Raw genomic sequence first — 19,890 nt, 5'->3', positions numbered from 1 at the left:
ACGATCATCATATGTTGCGCATACTTTTGGATACGAATAGGTTCATCGTGAAGAACAGATACATTACTACTCAATACACGGAAAGTAGCAGCAGCCATGTCATCACGTTGCTGCTGAGATTGGATGAACCTCAATAAGTAGTCATCAGAATTGTTAATATGTTCATGACGCCATCCCTGAAAACACTTATTCAGCAGGATAAAGCGTCTATAAGTAGGCAGATTATCAATAGTAGATAATGAGATTGTACAGCATTCTGAATGAGACTCAACGACAGATGGAAGTTTTCGAATGTCTCTCGCAGGAATATCTTGATCTATCCTCGAGAGCAAATCTGGTTGAGCATTTCGATCAGCTGATACATGAGTGAAGCGAACAGAGACCTTATACGAACGAACAAGTCTTAACATATCAAGACAGCACTCACGTAATCGAGAAGTAGATAACCACTCTACTCCTTTCATCTTATGAGGGCGATCATCTAGTCGTCGGATCGCCGTAGTAGAATCACTCGAGAGAACGACTGACTCCAACTGTGGGAAGAAACCATCGAGCAATGAAGAACAAAACTGCCCCAGAGAGCTGCTCAGACAGAAAAGTTCCCTCCTATTTGCATGCCAGAAACGAGCACTGGTAGCGAACAGGTGAGAACGCGCACAAAGGATCATCATATGCGGAATCGCAGCTTCTGTGGTGTCAGAAAGTACGGTAGAATACCATACAGATGCAAACCCACAGTTCGAGGCATCATTCCCTATCACGAGAGACTTAACAGTAGAAAATAAGGGCACCTCGAGAGGAATGCGTGCCCATGATTCTACAGCAGCATTTAAATGCTTATTCACCTCCTTCTGAATGTCAGGAGGCAACACATCATCGAAAGCTATACTCTGAGACCCACTCACTCGACGGGCCCAATCACAATGCGCTCGAGCTTGTACTTCTTCTAACGATTGACAGAGATCTAGGAAGCGACCTGCTTGACGAAAGACCTCACGTTTAGTAGTGGAAACCGTAAAGTTAATCACCGGTGGCTTCATGCGTAAGACACAGCCGTCCCACGCCCAGTAAGCACCCAGCCACTTGGAATACTCATCACTCCATACAGCTTTCTTCTCCTGCGGAATGTCGAACCCCACCAAATCCAACAATTTATAGAGTGTAGCCTCGAACTCATCCAAGTGTACTTTTGACGACACCACAACGATATCGTCCATCATTCTGAGAGTACGCACCAGAGGGTGGAATCGGTCGAGTATACTCCATAGTAGGTCCAATGAGTGCTCTAAGGCCCCTGGGCCTATCGCCAGCCCGAAGGTCAGGCGAGAGCTCCTCATTGTTATACCACGACCATAATTGATATAGACTGGCCTCATAATGGCGAGCCTATAAAAGGCCTTCGCCAAATCGTATTGGCGAATCTCCACAGACGGCGTAATGATGGAGCGTAACTGCTGAGTAATACGACCGATGCTGTGCTTACGGCTCGATGCGACTGGTGCTCGTAAATTGAGTACCCTGGCATCTACAACTGGCCTAATCCTCGTGGATTTAGCCATCGATATTATTGGAAATGCCGTGGCCCTATCCCTCGGCACTTCCTGGTCAGATACTCTCTCCCACCAATGGCGATCTTCATACATTTTTAGCTCATCTAGCCAGAGCTGATACTGCTCAGGACTGAGCTTCTGCAACAATCTATTCGGAGACCACGACCGTCGCTCATTCGCACTCTCGACTTCCTCCCAATCTACTAGAAATCGATACTCCTGCGACGGCGTATCGCGAACATCATCGGTTTCTAATTTAACCAATCGCATCTTGTAAGCTTCCGCATTCTTTATTGGTCTCCATCCAAAACCACAAAGCTTCTCAAGACACTGCTCAATCGAGTCGCAATCCTCCCACTCGCACTTACTATCTCTACTGGGGATGCTTGTCGGTGTCCAACTAGGAGATTCCAACTCAGACTCCGCCGAGCTGTACTCCTCTATTTCAGAATCTGGTGCTTCAGTAACCGCCAGATCATCGCCTGAGACTGAGCATGCTATCTTACCATTAAGATGCACACCACTGCAATCAATCCTCTCTGGATTGATAATATCCACTGAGGATATCTCCGAGAACTCGTAGGACCCGTCCTCCTCATTGAGAGACGGTACCGTCCTATTACGCGAGCTCTCTGACTCCTTGGATGCTTCCAATAACTCCGATTGGATCTTTTCCAAGGCTGTCTCATCATCAAATCTGTAAACGAGCTTCGCACCGCACAAGCGCAACGCCGACCTTCCTAAGATGAGGTCGTATGATAGCCCATTTGCTATCAAGAATGGGAGAATCAGTTCTTTATCTCCTACTCGACACGGAACGATCGTCTCTTCCGTGATCAATTGTGTTTGCTTGTTGGCAAACACCGCTCGCAGAGGAGCAATAATTCTTCTACTCAACTTCAAACGCTTGGCGAGATCCCTATTGATCAACGCCAAAGCCGATCCGCTATCCACAAGCGCGTCGAAGACTTCTCCTGCCAGAGTCACTTTACATGTACTAGGGGGACATGCCGTTGCTAACGTAAGAGACTTCAACTCCTTCGGCTCCTGTTCGGCAACAGATGCAATATCAATCAATCCCTGATCGATGTCGACTGCCATCGCTCCTCGACTGGTGGAGTTGTTCGGTTTCGCCTCACCGCTCGTAGTGCCCGCACCCTGGACTCTGTTAGATTTCTCAATTTGTGAGCTGGGATTTTTCTTCGGACAATCACGAGCTATATGCCCGAATCCTCTACAATTATAACATTGTAATGATCCTTTCGCACCGTTGAGGCCCTGACTCGCTTTCAGTTGAGGTGGTTTAGAATCACCCTCACGGCGGATCGATCCTGGCCTTTGCCCTTTGCCAGCACCTTTCCCCGTGACTAAGGACTTCGAATCTTTATAATCTTTCTCATAAAACTCTGCTGCATCTGCACCAATTTGTCGCATAACTCTCCGCCGGTGTTGAGGAACTCCTCGCCGACATGCGGTGACCAATAACACGACCACAGAAGGAAAGGACGCTTTCATCACTCTTCTTGAAAACTTTCCCGAAATTACTCACAGCTCGCCCTTCACTCCATAAATTCGCAAATTTCTCATCTAATCGCTCCCACAACATTTCGGAAATATCCCCTTGCAAACCATCATCTTCCAATTCCGTCAACATCCCCAACTGCTCTTGGCAGTACGTTTTGGCTCTACCGACCAAATTTCTGCTCAAATAGTAACACGCCAACCGACCCTTCAACTGATAACTCTTACAAGCCGATCGAACTCTCTTCTTAAATATATCGTACGTCATAAACACATTATCAGCATTCTTCCCGTCTACGTCCCAAGGAGCAGCTTCTACCAGAGGGAGACTATTCAACTCTATCTTATTCTCGATCCGATGAGCAGGAGTCATTTTATTCTTTGAATCACTCCCCTCGATGCCCAAGACCACCAACAATCGTGTGAGCATCACCGGATTTCTTTCCGTGAGGCACGCATCAAGAGCTGATATTTTCACTAGTGATCTCATCACTCCCAAGCTCAAACAGTACGCTAACTCCTGAGCTCCCTCTGTCAGGCCACTATCCAAAGTGCACCAATATAAAGCCGCATATATCGAACGCCAAACATCACTATAGTTCGTCACATTCGCATCCCTCGCGACCTCTCGGAAAAACTCTTTTAATGCAACGGCCCCCTTACGTATCAAAACCCCGATCTTAGCCCGTGCTCTCACCTTATCATCAACAGCTAGGAGTCCGTCTACTATGTCGCAGACTTTCTCGGACACTCGCTCATCATCGGGCTGCTCTGCTTGCACGTCCCGTAGGCCCTGCATCGACCACCAATTTGTCGCATAACTCTCCGCCGGTGTTGAGGAACTCCTCGCCGACATGCGGTGACCAATAACACGACACTAAGATCTTGAGCCAAGATGGCTACGGAACCTCAATACTAGAGACTTACAACGAGAAACGTAGGTTCTAAGAACCATACGATTCGCTATATAAGGAAAAGCGCACGCCCAATAATGCTACGTGCGTCACGATCTCAATACTCTAGTAAATACGTCAAAATACGTCACACCGCCCTTCATCCCTTGAGCTCTGCCTCTACTGGAGTCCGGTATAGGAAGATCAGGAGGGGGGAGAACAGGTATAGGAAGCGCAGCAGAGGGGAGCGGAAGGATACGCGAGGGCGGGGGGGGTTAACATTGAGACTGTCGAGAAGTAGATACCACCTCGCCCGATTACCTAAAATTCCCGTTACTGAACCCATACGTGGCGAGTGTTGCAGCGGCGGCAACGCCCATGGTCAGGTCCTTGTATGGCGGGGCGAGTTGAGAGTCGTCCTCCCCAAGTCCGACCAGAGGGTGTCTGTAGAGCGCAGACTAACCACGTTTGGGTTGTAGTCGGTGACGATGATTTTGTTTGTGATAGCGAGGAGTCTGTTTTTAACTATGGAAATGGTGAGGAACTGGCCATAAGGATGATGCTATTGCTGCACTACGCACAATTACTACACTAGCTATTTGATTCTGTAGGGTTTACCACTCTATAAGTACTTGAGACTGCTCCCTCATGGTGCGAAATCGATAGCCGGTTCTAGCTATATTTCTTTTCTCGGGTCCATGAATGGTTGCAGCTCGAGGTAGACATTTTCGATGGCATGAAGGACAGCAGTAGCTTTGGAAGGAGAGCTCGAGGCTCATTGGTCACATGAAGGTTCTAGGGAGGGGGTGATGCGGTACCGCGATCTTCGACGACGAGATATTGGATGATGACTGGAGCGCTGCTCTTTGCTGTGGTTTGTATTCATTGGGAACCCATGAGACTGTTTCGGGTCTGTTCTCACCTCAAATTTAGAAGGACAGAGTGGGAAGGGCGGGTCGGCGTCGCGCTCGAAGGCTACCTCCAGCGCCAGAGCATGTAGAGTCAGTGTGCCTAGGAGGCCGACAGTAGTCGCGAAGAATTCCATAGTGCGTTAACCGGACTTGCTTGTTATTGGGATAGCTGTTCCAATGAGCTGTTCACCATTCCAGGTTCACGCACGTCAGTGTTGAGGAGGACGAGAGTGGAAGTTACGACGATCAACCTGTGACGATGCTATGCCTGATTCGAGGGATCACAGTGCCTGAATGTACGTGGTCGCTTGGATAGACTAGCAGAACAACGGGGGTCAAGGCTAGATAGAGTCAATGCTCAGCTTAGGCATATCCTAGACAAAGTCAACGCTCAGTATAGGCATATCCTAGACAGAGTCAACGCTCAGTATAGGCATATCCTAGACAGAGTCAACGCTCAGTATAGGCATATCCTAGACAGAGTCAACGCTCAGTATAGGCATATCCTAGACAGAGTCGACGCTCAGTATAGGCATATCCTAGACAGAGTCAACGCTCAGTATAGGCATATCCTAGACAGAGTCAACGCTCAGTATAGGCATATCCTAGACAGAGTCGACGCTCAGTATAGGCATATCCTAGACAGAGGCAACGCTCAGTATAGGCATATCCTAGACAGAGTCAACGCTCAGTATAGGCATATCCTAGACAGAGTCAACGCTCAGTATAGGCATATCCTAGACAGAGTCAACGCTCAGTATAGGCATATCCTAGACAGAGTCAACGCTCAGTATAGGCATATCCTAGACAGAGTCGACGCTCAGTATAGGCATATCCTAGACAGAGTCAACGCTCAGTATAGGCATATCCTAGACAGAGTCAACGCTCAGTATAGGCATATCCTAGACAGAGTCAACGCTCAGTATAGGCATATCCTAGACAGAGGCAACGCTCAGTTTAGGCATATCCTAGACAGAGTCAACGCTCAATATAGGCATATCCTAGACAGAGTCGACGCTGAGTATAGGCATATCCTAGACAGGGCCTTCTCTTTGAGGTAGGCGTCTTAGCATGCCCCCGTTGTGGAGTATCAGGAGACCCCCCCGATGAAAGGGTAGGAAGTATCCTACATCGCAACAATGTATGAGACGATATAGACAATATAGTTGTGATGACAATATATGAGCCTCAGCAAGTTGTGATGGCGGTGTTGAAAACGACAGCTGAAAGTTGGGAAGCCGATGTGTCTTTGGATTCGGGAGGGCAGCCCAGAAGACTCAGACAGCAATCAACCAGGGCCAGCAACTCTCGGAGTCATCAGGGAGCTTGCGGCTGAGGACTCACGGAATACAGAGGTGCTAGACTATTCGTCCAATCTATGCGGTCATCAATGCTTTGCATGGTGGGGCGGGCGTCTCTCTAGATGTTTGAGAGCACCTTCGTGTCGTCTCCGACAGGGAAGAGTTCAGGACTTCGCCACAATATCCGAGCAGGGCACGCAACGGGTAGAGCGAGAGTTTAGAGGCAGATATTCTCTGCTCGCTACAGGGGCGTAATGCTCTCGGAAGCTCTTGTATTCCGAGCTAAGCTCGGCACTGACCCTGATGGGTCAGAGTGGAGCAGGCAGGTCTTAGCATCTCCTCAGGTTTTGTACTATACACCGCCCATTCGTGGCAAGAGAAGCAACACGATAGGTCAATCGACGCTGGCAGTATACTCTTTGGTGGAAAGGTTTCGGGTTTCGGTCCTGTTAGTGCAGGAGCGGTGTGGTTGGTACTGAGCAGGCCCTCGGAGGGGGCTCGTGCTCTGGGAGTGCCAAGTGTACTATGACGTGGTGATGTCTCAATGACTGCTACGCTTGTTGTTCGCTGACGGCTATGATGTTGTGTTGAAGTCCCCCGCATCGTATGTGAAGGTTTTTCCTATGTAGTTCCTTGGTTACTATTCCTGCTAATTAGCGACTATGGACTGGGTCTGTAGTCGTTTCACATTCCGTGGTCATCCTTTTCATGTCGTCAACTTTGACGTAGTGGATGACTCGGCGTTTGATGGTGCAACCTACACTGAGGGAATATGTTCTCACTCAAGATGCTCTAGGGTGAGCTCTCGAACGAGGTTTCCGAGCTCACTTACTGATTTTCATCTCATTGTTTTGACAGAAATCTCATCCTCCAGTGGAGCTCGTGGATGGTTTACCAGAATCTGTCTCCGAGTCCCTCGGGAGTGTCTTGTGGTTCGACGCAGCGGTAAGTTGGGGAGCTCGTTCGGGCAACATCTTGTGGATTGTTATCAGATCCGCTTCTTAAACTGGGCGGCGAAGTACCGATGTAGTTACAAGGGTCTTCGAATCCTAGGGCTCGGCGAGGGTACGGGTGTCACATCCCTTGCTCTGGCGGCTGATGGCGCTGCTGAGGTAGAGCGTCGATGGATATCGTCGGTCCACGCTCCGGAATTATGCGACCGAAGTTAGTCGGAACCTCAGTTTTGCTGACTTCCTCGTGGGCAGACAGCCTAAAGGTGTGTGTGCTCAGGTGTTCGTGTCGGACCTTCCTGAACTGCTGCCTCTCCTCGAAGTCAATTGCAGCTCTGAAGTGAATCCTCGTCTCAAAGGTCGGGCGAAAGCCTTGGCTCTGGATTGGGTTGATGAGGATAGTTTTCCGGCGGAGCTCGAAGGAAGCATTGACGTTATCGTCTGTTGCGAGGTACGATCAATATATGGCTCTCCCACTCGCGTCCCTTGCTCCAGTGGAGATGATTTACTCTTCGGTACTCTGTGTAAAACTCGAAATTTTATAGACAGTATGGAGGCTATTCGAAAGGTGACTTGTGTAAATTCTAGCGCCATCACATATTGCAATTCTATCGTGAGCATAGCGCCTCTATCCGTCAAGTATTTTCGTTATTAGTGTGATCCATAGCGGCCCTATTGGTCCTCCTGAATGACATGGTCTATAGTGGCATCTGTTGTAGATTCTCTACGGCAACCGTTTCGTGTGGCCGGGCCTGGTGCGCGTGCTCGAAAGAGCTTTGGCACCAGAAGGAGAAGCAATCTTCGCAATCACCCTTCGGAACGCTCGACACGACGTTGACGATTTCTGTGCTCTGGCGAGAGCCGGGGGAAGACTTTGCATCGCGAAGGAAGAGTACTTGTCGCCGGAGGTTGTGGTGGTTCGGATCAAGCTCGGATCAGGCCACTAACGTCAGTGTTGGTGTTGTCTTGAGTTAGTTCTGGTCAATCGGGAATACTTGTACTTGGGATAGTTCCCCGTCGAAGATCTAACTATGCGATGGCTACTCTCGGTAGTTCTGTTTTTGTCGATGGCACTACCATCATGGGTCTCCTACTGTCAGCAACGGCCGCACGAACTTTCCCGCAGGGGAGAACCCCTGTCCCGTATCGGCGCCTTGGGGACTACCTGGTGGGTTTCCCAATGCCCTTGAATATCTCTGTAGTCTGATATCTCAAATCTCTGTTACTTGACAGGCCGACTTTGTCTATGGCACTCCCACACAGGGAAGCAGTTGGTGAAAGCAGCGATGTTGCTCTAACTTTGCAAGGCAGAAGTTGGACGTCTATGGGCAGCCGTCAAGGTACACTAGTTGTTGTTGTTGGTCAGGGAGACAGATAGTCTTCTAGTCTTGCTTTTACTGACACTGGATGGGGTTACGAGCGTCTTGTGGTGCGCTTCGATATGCTTGTATACGTTGTATTGGCCGTTCAAGCCGTTAAAAGCCGGAGTACATGCAAGTGCGTCGGCCAATAGCCTACGCCCACTGCGGAGCGAAGCGATTCTATGGCATGGACGACAAGCTTCTAACCAATGATGAGCTCGTCTCCGAGAGACCATTGTCAAAGCAGAGGTGGGACATTGACAGCGTCATTAGCAAAGCAGAGTCCTTCGGTGATTGACTGCTATTGCAGACCTGTGGCTTGGTTATGACCCCCGCTATACGTCTTTAGTTCACTACTCTACTTGTGACCGTCGATTCTAGTGTGATGAAAGCGTTACGGCTGTGTGATGTCAATTCCTTTCTCGTTGGCATCTGCTCCGCCCTCCATGCACATTGGTGAGGTCAGCGAGGCCATAGGCTTCACACAGTTCTGGGGCAACAGCTTTGCCTGTGACCTCATCGAGGAACCTCTTGGAGAACACAGGACGGAACTCTCTGGTGCGAGCTCGAGCATGACTCGTGTTGTGAGCATGTGGCTATCTTAGAACGGCCATCGTCGCAGGCAGTGAACATTCTGATGGCGGGCGCTGGGGATATTAGGCACATATTGAAGACTGTGGCTAGGCGTCACGTGGACGAGCCACCTTTGCATTTTTATGTGGGCTTCATAGAGGCGTGTGGCGTGTACAGATAGCAGGTGCACGAGTCGTCTCCGGAGACCATCGCACGGCATATCTTTTTCCTGGACCTCGTCACTAATCCTGCACTGACTATTCGGGAACGCTGCGAGCTCTTCCTCTCCTTGTATGCAAATTTACTGGTGGGTGACGCGTGTTCGGTCCGGTTTAGTAATTCTGTGTTTGCCGTGGATTCCGGATCCCCCTATCCCGATCATTTGCGAAGGTTCGTAAGAAAGATGCCCGTTATCTTGGCGAGCAAGTTAGTCGACTGCAGGCCTTGGTCAGCGGTGATGCTGAAGACGATCCTTCTCTCAGTGGTGTGTGTTAGACTTTCTGATGGTATTCCTCCGAACCGCGTGCTTTCTAGGTCTGAGCAAACTCATTGACTTCTCAACCCTCAAGTTTAGGGACAGAGATGATGTCCATGAGGCCATCGGTAGGATGCTGGCTCTAGCCAGCTCAGGCTTGGTCGCTCTTACTCAAGGCTTCAAGCTGAGCTTCGTGCACCCCTTTATTAGGGTTCTGGGGGGAGTCGGTGGAGTTCGATGCGAGGAGCCTAAGAGACCAGCGTCTGAGGGGTTATTATAAGACACGTTACGACCACCGGAAGAATCTCCTAGATTGGGACTACCATAATGGAATCAAGCCCATGGCTCCTGCAGTGCACTGGCAGGTAACATCTTGGCCCTGTAGAGTGTTGCCACTCTATGACAGGAGTACAAGTCATTTGGGCTAACGGGCGTCTGTTATGAGACACGGCTTGGAACTTATGATGAACCGAATCGGACTATGGCTAGCTATGTGGATGGCCGTTGCCGGTCTCGAGGGACCAGCGTGCAGGTATTGTGTGTGAAGCGGTGCCGGAGAATATGCACATGGTCAGCTACATGTGTAGGTGACTTTTGTGGAAAATTGAGGAAATTCTCATTGTTTATGGACACTTCTACTCAAATTTGTATGTTAACTTCTGTATAATTAGTGAAGAAACTTCTAGACGCAGATGAGGAGAGCGAACATATATTCCGACACTAGTGTGAGATCTTCAATCTGGCTGAGAGCGTCAGCTTTGCATTGCGGTCGCGCGACCAGTGTGGAAAAATATGCACATGGTCAACTACATGTGTTGGTGACAGTATGAAAATTCTGAGGAAGTTGTGGGAAATTTTTGTTGGTTTGTGAAAACTTTCAGACGAATTCGTATATAAACTTCTATAATTAGTGAGGGAAGGAAACATATATTTTAGCACAGCATGCGACGCAACTGCAAATGCCCTGAACAGCCTATAGAAATGATCTCAGGTTCGCGGTTTTTGGGGTGATATTGTGAATTCGCCATTTCCCTGTTTCGGTGCCGAGGCCTATAATAAATGTGATCAAGAGCGCCTATTCAAGGCGAGTGGTTGAAGTTGGAGAGCCTTTGGGCTAGTCTTCTCACGCGCAGATATCGAATGAGCAACATGTTCATAGCAGCCACGAGATTGCTGATTTTAATCTCGCATGCATATTGGCAGAGATCGCCACTCGACAGGTCAAGAAATTGCCTCCGAAAAGCAAAGACGAAGACTCCTATCCGTAAGAGCTCCTTCGAAAGCATTCCGTCCGTTTGAATTCGACAGAGCTATGTTGTTATTTTCTGTATACTAGGTATAAGAGCCCGCTGGAGCGAGTGAGGTGTACCGTAGAGGAAGTCGATGATGATGACAGTGATGATGCTGGAGTCACTGAGGGCGTCAAGGAGCGACTTTTACCGGCCGGATTCCAGAATGTGACCATCGGCTAGTCTAGAGGTTCGATTCGGCACATATCAGGTGCGTATACACTTCTTGTCGGGTGACCTGAGCAGCAACATACTGCAAAGGCAGAAATATAAGCGGTATTTTGACAGGATATATGTCGGTGAGTGCTCAGCAGGAGACTTACTTCTTCTTTTTCTTCGGGTTGATCTCATAGGTTGCCTCGAAGTCAATGGTCTCATGGGAGAGGAGTCGGGACAGGATTTTGCGGAGGCCATGGTGACGGGATGTGGCAGCAGACTTTCCGTAGAGACCTTCAAGCATCAAGTGAGAGGCGAAGAACTCCAACTGCAGTGGGGCTCATTGGTCGAGTCGCAGGTGTGTTTGTCGGGCAAGCAGAAGTTGGCCGTCAGGAAGAAGGTACAAGAGGCATGTGAGCGTATCGGCTTGGAGCCTGTGGCTGATCACATGAAGGCTCCTAGCGTCACTGAGGTGTTGAGAAAACTGAGACTAGGTCTGCCTGGTGATTTAAGTAGCGTATTCAGGACGCGAAACCAGGGGAGCTGAGGAAGCTGGAGGAATCCCTACCATCTATAGTTCATTATAGGCATGTCGATAGTGTGTCCCAAGGAGCATGAGCCTCAATGGTTTGTGACATGGCACGTCGTTGTGTTCATAGAGGTTCAACACAGTGACTATCTTGTAGGGCAGTGTTGTGGTAATATTGTCGTCGGCAGATGAGGCTTCTATTGGAGGCCTTAAAGTGTGATGAGATCTATTCCCATCAGTTGGATGAAGGAGCTTATCCTTCCTTGTCTGTCGCGGTTGTATGGGGTTAAGAATCTTATCAGGTCAACTGTTGTCTTTTACTGGCCACGCATGTGGCCTATGATGGAAAATGCATTCACTTTTGGGGACATTCGACTCGTATTATTTCACTGGAGTTTCACCCGTGAAGTGGCGTAATACTCCATGTGAAAAATGCGGAATATGCGAAGTGAATTGGAAGCACTTGGTGAATTGCACCGGACAAATCAACCTATATCACGTGGATCACATCACGTGTTTTACGCGTTATTCACTGCTCGCATGTGTTTTTCACGAAGTGTAGTGTGAATGTTGCATGTTGCCGACCTTTCATGTCTACATCCAATACATGCACTTTTCGTATTGACAACTGGATGAGACTTGAGTAGGATACTCGAATTTGGGTTCAGAGTTTGAGTCACGATGAATTCTGCCGTCGAGTCGCCGCCCGCCTCATCAAGGGATGTGGCGCCACAAGGCTCCGATCAACAATACTCGTTCAATGTTACCGGACCGCCGCCGCCGCCGCCAGGACGAGGGCTTGATTGGAACGATTTGAACTATCCGAAGGGAGCTAAGCTCTTCCACTACAGGCCACAGGATGACCTACCGATCAACGTCGCCCACAGATGCAACTTACTGCATGCGAACTACCTCGTGGCTGTGGCGGTTCTCCTTGTGAACATTTTCAACACCATCATCACCATACTAGCTTACGAGGCTCCCTGGATCAACCTCTTGTACACTTTTCTAAATTTCATCATCTTTGGTTCCGCAGCATTCACCGTCTTTTACCTCGGATACTTGGGCATGGCGATGCGCTCTAAGAAGCACCTACTGTACTACAAGATTGCCGCGGGCGTTATGATCATCATTGGCCTCTACTTTATGCTAGCCGGAGGAGGTGCCATCAACGGCTTCTTGAAGGATCTCACTTACCACGTTAGAGGCTATTGGTGGTTCGCTGTCATTCTGGAGAGTTTGATGTGGTTCGCCTACGTGGCGCTGTCGTGCTACAATCTCTACCTTATGATTAGATTCTGCCCAGTTAGGTTCGACGATCTGGGAGTAAATCCATGATGGAGTTCATCTCTGTTTTCTCACCAAGTATTACGAGCTTCGTCTCAACTTATGTCAGTCGAGTTTTTGCGTTTAGTGATTCCTGTTAAACGCAGTTCTTGTAAGCTCGATAGTAATAGGGTCACTGGCTCATGCCCTCGAAGGAATTACTGTTGTGGGCGAAGCTCCTGCAGCGCTCAACGCCATTTTGGTCACCACAAGGAACGCACTTATGGAGGTATCAGCTGCCGTGCAAATGTTCATCGCAAGATGCACCGCTTCAGAGTTATTATCAGTACGAACATCTGGGTGTGGTATTACGTCTGTCTAAAATGGATACGAATAGGCTTCAAGGTGAGTCTATTGAGGTTATTCTGCCTGTGGTATGCAGGAGTCGTTGATAACTATCAAAAGCATTGGATTTCGTGAATTCTTCAGTTGGTGTGGTACAAGGTGAGAGGCCGGCATCTTCGGCCTGAGGAGCGTATAGTACTGTTTGATCATCCTCCGGAAAAGGTAGCTGAGTTTGGCTGTGTGTCTCGTATTCGGTCAGTCTTCCCACAGTTTGATATCGAGTGGAGCAGAAGTTCGAAACTCATAGCGAGCTACTTACGGGTTCGAGAAGCAATCCAAGAGGCATGATCTCTAACATCTCCTTGAGAGCATCGCGGTCATCAGGCACACGACCCTATACTGGCTCGCGCTGCCTTCCCTGGGCTGAGGACAAAGAAGGTGCCACCTACGGAGGATACACCTGAGATGCTCTGGGTACTCGACTCGGAAGCACTGACTGATCTTGAACCTGACTGTGATATCTTCGAGTGATGATAGTGTAGGTTCTGTTGAGGGAGCGGTATGAGATGCCGGTAAGGCAGTATGTTGTACTCTATTATATGCATGGTGGATTCTTGTGCTTCTACGACGGGGTATCAACGCATCGTCTATTCGTCGCTAGGATGGTTGACGTCTTGCAAAAGAGGCTTAGGGAAGATGGCATGGACGGGGTTAAAGTGGTCGCGTTAATTGTCAATTATACATTGGCACCGAAGGCTGTGCTACCAACACAGCTGCAGGAGGTTGTTCAGGGCTACAAGTACATACTCACGCAAGACAGATACCCGGTTGAAGCTAGTCATGTGGTTGTATCGGGTGACTCTTCGGGAGGCACACTCTCATTGAGCTTACTCAAATGTCTGGTATGCAACTATTTCGCCGTCGATTTGCCGCGCCCGGGTTGCTGTGTTGCGATGTCGCCCGTGGTGGACATGCGAGGAAGGCTTGGTCGACGGTCGCTGGATGTGGGCAGGGATGTGGTGCTGAACTCCGCTGGATGGTATGCGGGCAGCTGTGCTCTTTATGGGAGGCCATCAAGACCTCGAGAGAGGATGAACCTTCAAGACAGGCCTGCCGAAGATGATGAACATCTTCGTAGGAGTGGCAAGTTCAAGGATGCGGAGTGGAAACGTGTGCGGCAGTTGTCTCCCTCGGGGAAACCTGAAGATGTGAGTAACCATGCTCTCGCAAGGTATCAAGGCGTATTATTTTCTCTCTCATAGAATCCTCTTTTCTCCCTCATATGCGGTGAACTATCTCCGCGAGCATTTGGTGAAGTGCCGATACTCCTACAGGTAAGATGCTTGGGAATTGGCAAGGCTCGGCACTGGGATGTCAGGCGGGTGGCTCTGAAGGCTTAGCCGAACAGATAGCTGCCTTCGCCGAGGCTGCTCATGGCGCGGTGACCTTGGAGTTGTATGAGAACATGTTCCACTGTTTCCAGCAGTACTCGGTGAGGCGAGTGACTCCGGGTTGACTGAAAACCGCGTTTCTTTCAGAGCCTCCCACAATCTCCTCTGGCTTTGCGTCGCATGGCCCAGTTCGTGTCGGAAGCTCTTCGAGCTCCTCCGAAACTTCCAATAGGCCGATCGTATTCTGAAGGATGCCCGCTTGGTCGCTCGCTGAGTGTGGATTTGACCTGTCGTTCAGCAGAATGGGTTGGCACATACGAACAGAACTAGAATCTTGACATTTTCAGCATAGTGGAATCGATCCACAATGAACGATGCAATACTGGTTTTCACCAGCCTTCAGCAATTTGTTGCGTGAGTAAAGTCAAACGTCGTGTACTTTTTATTATCCATTATTTCTCCGGTACTATTGCTCACAATCCTATTTAGACTATCTATCAAAGCCTTCGACTCAACAGCGATCGTATTGTTGTCTCAAGTGCCTTCACCGTCCTCGTTGTGTCGTGATTTGTGCAACTTACGACTGCGCTGTCTCCAATGCTGCCGCTGCATCGGAGTTGTATTCGCTAGTTCAACCATTGCCAATAATGGGGTTTTCATTTCTCGAAGGATTTGTTCTTTGTTACTTTCTATTGTTTGTATGACCCTTTTCAAGACACTTCAAGTCTTGACAGAAGCTGGTCTACATTCGGTGCCTTTCGTCACACCCGAAGGGACTGAACTTCTAAAGTGAGGAGTCTTCGAGGTCCATTATCACTCATACCGACTTTGTAGGTCATTTCTCGGGATGAGTCCCAGGGCGTGGTATCTCGTGGTCAAGCACATGGTGGAGACATCATCGGCGGTAAGCGGCTTAGCCGAATCGATCTGTTGGGAGAGTTCATCGTAGTTGCTGTGGATGCGCGTGAAAGGTGAAGCTGTGACGAGCGAGGTGCTCGTGGCTAAGCTCTTGCAGATGCCTAAGGAAGTAAATCTGCTTCTTATCAATCGATGGTTGCATTTCCCTCGTTGTTTTCAGCTTAATGACGAGTCGAGTGAAGACACTGAATTAGTACCTGAAATTGTAAGAGTTGAAGAGGCTCTCGGCAAGGTGAGTGCTAGTATGATCACGATAACTAGTGTCTAAGCATCTTCTTGAGCAGGTGTATCTGCCCGTTTATGCGTATTTCTATCATCCTGAGATGAACACCGAGAAAATTCCCGCCAACGAGGATGTCAACAGCGGCCTTTGGGTAAGCATACTCTCCTGAGATTAGAAGTTTTCCGTCGGGAGCAGCAAAGACGTCTCAACTGAGTGTGTACTGTTGCCAGGTGTGGAGTGGAGAGGAGCCTCATTCATCCAAAGATCTCGTGGTTCTCTACTATATTCATGGAGGTGGTTACTGCTTCTTCGACGGCGTGACGAGTCATCTGGAGCTGGTCGCGAACATGGTCGAGGTTATGCAGGAGAAACTCCGCAGCGATGGTTTGAGGGACGCTGCTGTGGTTGCGTACATACTCAGCTACGACACCGCCCCCGAGAAAATACTCCCTACCCAGCTGCAAGAAGTGGTGAAGGGCTATGAATTCTTGCTCTCCCAAAAACGGTTCCCCATAAAGAGCGATCACATCGTCGTCGGTGGCGACTCAGCGGGGGCAGCTTTGTCTTTGGGTTTCCTGAAGTGCCTAGCAGAGCACGATTTCTGTGGAGATCTGCCTCGTCCGGCTTGCTGCTTAGCAATGGAACCGTGCGTTGATATGTCTTACGTTGCTGCACGCAAGCCCTGTGATATTAGCCGTGATATTCTCTCAAACGGTATGATCTGGTACTGTGTATCTGTCTTGTACGGTAGGCCCTCCCATCCTGGGGAGAGGCTTGATACGGTCGATCGCCCATTGGAGAGTGACGACTACGTGCAAAAGGCCGGCAGGTTTGGTGATGAGGAATGGGCTAGGGTGAGAGCGTTGGCTCCCGATGGCAAAATGGAGGAGGTACTCTTCAGCGCAGCTTTATGATGTCGTGATTTTTCTCTCGCCTCAGCATCCTTTGTTCTCGGTCGCACGTGGCAAGTTGGACCCTTCAGCTTTCGGCAACGTACCGATCCTACTGCAGGTGAGAAGCTTGTTGCTCAATCGACAAGTAGTTTTTTTGGTAGATTGGAGCTACTGAAGCACTCAGAGGAGGCGTCGATGCATTTGCCACTAAAGCACGAGAGGCCGTCTGCTATGAAGTTTACGATCGGATGATACACGTCTTCCCTATGTTTTCATCTGTAAGATCATTTTGCTACACCTGGCGGGCTCCAGCTTGTCCGCCCTCTTGTTGCACTTTGTGGCCATTATTTCTGTCTAGGTGATTCCTCTTGGACAAATCGCAATAAATCGTTGGGCCGATTTCGTTTCTAAGGCGATTGAGGGCGAGAAGATGCCTGTCGGACAAGCCTTCGCCATTTTCGAGGATACTGTGGAGCCTTTGCATAAGCAGGATGTGCACCCGGAAAAAGCTGCTATGGCCCAAGCAGCGTGATGGGCTATCGACGACGAAGTCCGTCTAGGTGATGTCGTAATTGACATTCACCAACATACTCATACCTACTGTGTTCTCTGGATTGCCGTATTGAGTTGTTAATATTGTCTGTGTTCGAGCGAATCATGCCACTAGCCTTGCTGAAGACCCTCATTGCTCTGGTGGTGTTAATTCTGCGAACCTACCTTCTCGTGCTGTCCTTCAGCCCCCCTTGAGTTTCGATCGAGATTGTCTCTCAAATTGCTTACTATGATATACTGCCAGTTGCTCCTTGTAGGGTCGTCCGTCGCGTTTCGGTGAGTGGCACGATGAAGCCTACTGGTCATCCGATGACGGAGTAGGGAAAGAATTAATGGATTGAATGAGGGCGAATCGAAGCATTAGGTGAAGGCGGCCGGACTTGGTCGTTGGCGTAGGGCAGCTCTCTGATGTTCTCCTTCGACCATGCTGATAGGGCCACTCGCGTCTAAATACCTTCCACATTTTGCACTGATCTCTCGGGTCAATCTACTTCTGCTGAGCTTGTCATGCTGTATCCCAGAGTCTCGGTTAATACCACAGAGAGAGATGCCCCTCAAGGAGTGGGATTTTTTTCACAGCCTCATTGACAAGTCTCTGCTCGTTGGTCAGCACTTGACTCGACGTAGCTCGTCCAATAGGCTCCGTGAAGCCACATCCAGACCTTGACTGAGCCACTGCTTGGTTTCGAGTCACTGCCATGGGAGGGATACTTCAGTTCTGTTTTCGTAACGGGGGTTGTGAATCAGTGTCTTTCTTTAGTGAGATAAGTCTCGTTGTTGCATTTCTCGATCATGCTTGCCTGGGGTATCATTTTCCGAGTCCCAAGGTTCCTGGTCTCGGTCGTGTATCGTCTTAGCTACAGAAACCAGGGGGAGGAGCTCGTCAGGTGAGTCTTTCTTAAGGAGAGCTCCACTTGGAATTTCTTCTTGGGCAGAAGCCTCTCTAGTTTGCACCTTGGCGCCTGCGGATACCTCATCAAGAACTCTATTCGTGTTGTGGCAGAGGTAGCGCCTGTGTCAACTTTCCCTCGCCACGCAAGTGATTCTGTCAGCTCATGGCCCATGTATTCTTCAGCTGTGATATCAGTTGGTCCCTGACGCTAGCGCTACTGCTACAGCTTCCGCCTGAGGTAGTGGGAGCTTCTGATGTATAGATGAGCCGCTTACTAGTTTTCCGACAAGTCCAGCGACGCGCCGAAGTACTTCGCTGAAGTTATGGCTGTGGTGGACAGCCTTACCAAAGTGGGCAAGTCTTTTATGAGAGTGCCTCACAAGCGTTTGCCCAGGTCTTTGGGCCGCCATTCGCAGAGATGCTTCATCCGCGTTTAAGGACAGAGAGTGTCGCTGTGCAGAAATCCTCGCTGAAGGGCACCTGGGTGAGGACATTGAATGCTACATCTTGCCAGATCGGCGAACACATAACTTGCTATTACCGAGAAACTTGCATGGAAATTCCATGGTGGAATAATAGTCAGAATCACCGCGATCATTTGTGGAATGTGAGCTGTGAGTCGGAGCCAGGATCATCCATCCCTTTAGGTGTATTTCTCTGACTTTACTACGCCTGCGGCTTCGACCGAGCACGTCGTCCTCTACTACATTCATGGTGGGGGATATTGCTTTTTCGATGGAGCATCGAGCCACCTAGAACTTTGTGCATCGTTGATAAGTGAGTTGCAGACCAAGTTGATTTCTTGTGGACGAGCGAGAAGGAAAGTTGTCGCTATGATCATTGACTATTCCCTGGCCCCTCACTGCGTGTTCCCTAACCAGCTCAAAGAGGTGCTGGAGGGTTATAAATACGTCTTGAGTCAAAGCCGCTTCCCCACGAAGCCCGAAAGTGTCGTCATCGCCGGCGATTCAGCAGGAGGCGCGCTTGCTCTGGGGCTTCTCAAGTGTTTGGGAAAGGAGACGTTCGGTTACACCTTGCCTACACCGGCGTGTTGTCTGGCTATGTCCCCCGTGGTGGACTTGGGCAAAAGTCTGAGTGCCTACGAATACGACATGAGTCGAGATATGCTATCGAATGTGATGGTGTGGAACGCTGGAGTGACTCTACTGCAAGGCGAATGGTATAGATTACCTTGTACCGAGGATGCCGATAGGACCGATGAATGGCATATCGTGAGCAGAAATGAGAGCTTCAACAACACGGAAGAAGTCTTATGGTTACCATTGGAAATGGTTTGATGGTTGGTTTGTCGGTCAGGCCCAGCTGGCGAGTGTCGTCTTAGGAGATTCAGGTATGCTCGTAGGCTGCCCAATCTTGTTGCAGGTAGATGCTGAGAAAATCGATCAAATGAGCAAAGCTTCAGGCTGGAGAGGTCGAGGGCTTCATGGAAGATATCTTGCCGTTCGCTCAGCGTGTTGCAATGAAGGCGAGTTGTCGATTAGAAGTGTATGACAATATGATACACGTGTTCCCCATGTTCAGCTTAGTAAGCTACGGAGTCCCATATTCTCGCCTCCGTTTGCTGTGCTCAGATTCTGAAGGAGGGGAAGTTGGCAATTGAGAAATGGGCGGAGTTCTGCATCGACGTATTCGATGGTCGTGGTGGAGGCCCGAGTGGCTGTTACTCAGTGTCGTTGACCGGCAGTGCCGAACCTCTGTCTTGATCGGAGTGATCCTATTGGTCGAAGTGTATGTATAACATCCTACGTTTTCTTCTTGGTATGCCGGAGACTGAGTTGAGGATCGGGCCCCCAGGGGATTCCAAGTTCCTTCTAGGAGGCACGCGAACGCGAGAAAAAGCAAGCGCGTAAAGAACCTCATCGCATAGCTCTGTTATATGG

At 49.4% G+C, this 19,890-nt stretch overlaps 6 protein-coding genes across 6 annotated transcripts; 4 read left to right on the top strand and 2 right to left on the bottom strand.

The window, feature by feature from the left end:
* Positions 1 to 901: 901 nt before the first annotated feature.
* On the bottom strand, positions 902 to 1,220 carry Pmar_PMAR006461 (hypothetical protein; the record flags this gene model as incomplete). Its single annotated transcript, XM_002786995.1, has 2 exons — positions 902 to 946; positions 1,029 to 1,220. 2 exons carry the CDS (start codon positions 1,218 to 1,220, stop codon positions 902 to 904), a joined length of 237 nt encoding a protein of 78 aa, XP_002787041.1.
* Positions 1,221 to 2,689: 1,469 nt separating this feature from the next.
* Positions 2,690 to 2,864, bottom strand: Pmar_PMAR006460 (hypothetical protein; the record flags this gene model as incomplete). The annotated part of the gene is made up of 1 exon (XM_002786994.1): positions 2,690 to 2,864. A coding segment is annotated over one exon (175 nt), but the record flags the coding sequence as incomplete, so codon positions are not given.
* Positions 2,865 to 6,797: 3,933 nt separating this feature from the next.
* Pmar_PMAR006459 (conserved hypothetical protein) lies at positions 6,798 to 8,078 on the top strand. Its single transcript, XM_002786993.1, has 5 exons — positions 6,798 to 6,973; positions 7,035 to 7,121; positions 7,169 to 7,288; positions 7,407 to 7,577; positions 7,846 to 8,078. Exons 1-5 carry the CDS (start codon positions 6,839 to 6,841, stop codon positions 8,071 to 8,073), a joined length of 741 nt encoding a protein of 246 aa, XP_002787039.1. The 5' UTR covers positions 6,798 to 6,838; the 3' UTR covers positions 8,074 to 8,078.
* Positions 8,079 to 8,933: 855 nt separating this feature from the next.
* Pmar_PMAR006458 (hypothetical protein) lies at positions 8,934 to 14,636 on the top strand (the record flags this gene model as incomplete). The annotated part of the gene is made up of 16 exons (XM_002786992.1): positions 8,934 to 9,045; positions 9,595 to 9,663; positions 9,746 to 9,900; positions 10,669 to 10,799; positions 10,872 to 10,992; positions 11,036 to 11,123; positions 11,178 to 11,287; positions 11,339 to 11,452; positions 11,698 to 11,774; positions 12,361 to 12,835; positions 13,265 to 13,342; positions 13,391 to 13,462; positions 13,505 to 13,594; positions 13,663 to 14,328; positions 14,383 to 14,454; positions 14,499 to 14,636. 16 exons carry the CDS (start codon positions 8,934 to 8,936, stop codon positions 14,634 to 14,636), a joined length of 2,568 nt encoding a protein of 855 aa, XP_002787038.1.
* A 549-nt stretch (positions 14,637 to 15,185) lies between these two features.
* Pmar_PMAR006457 (hypothetical protein) lies at positions 15,186 to 17,130 on the top strand. The gene is made up of 9 exons (XM_002786991.1): positions 15,186 to 15,300; positions 15,346 to 15,415; positions 15,461 to 15,538; positions 15,590 to 15,661; positions 15,714 to 15,803; positions 15,883 to 16,542; positions 16,592 to 16,663; positions 16,707 to 16,823; positions 16,904 to 17,130. The coding sequence occupies exons 1-9, from the start codon at positions 15,212 to 15,214 to the stop codon at positions 17,075 to 17,077; spliced, it is 1,422 nt and encodes a 473-aa protein (XP_002787037.1). The 5' UTR covers positions 15,186 to 15,211; the 3' UTR covers positions 17,078 to 17,130.
* A 759-nt stretch (positions 17,131 to 17,889) lies between these two features.
* Positions 17,890 to 19,713, top strand: Pmar_PMAR006456 (conserved hypothetical protein; the record flags this gene model as incomplete). Its single annotated transcript, XM_002786990.1, has 8 exons — positions 17,890 to 17,984; positions 18,033 to 18,102; positions 18,268 to 18,339; positions 18,384 to 18,473; positions 18,637 to 19,221; positions 19,307 to 19,372; positions 19,413 to 19,535; positions 19,582 to 19,713. 8 exons carry the CDS (start codon positions 17,890 to 17,892, stop codon positions 19,711 to 19,713), a joined length of 1,233 nt encoding a protein of 410 aa, XP_002787036.1.
* Between the last annotated feature and the right edge of the window lie 177 nt (positions 19,714 to 19,890).

The sequence above is a fragment of the Perkinsus marinus genome (assembly GCF_000006405.1).
Source record: "Perkinsus marinus ATCC 50983 genomic scaffold scf_1104296930488, whole genome shotgun sequence".
Taxonomy (NCBI): Eukaryota; Perkinsozoa; order Perkinsida; family Perkinsidae; genus Perkinsus; species Perkinsus marinus.
This window is presented reverse-complemented; position numbering and strand designations above follow the sequence as displayed.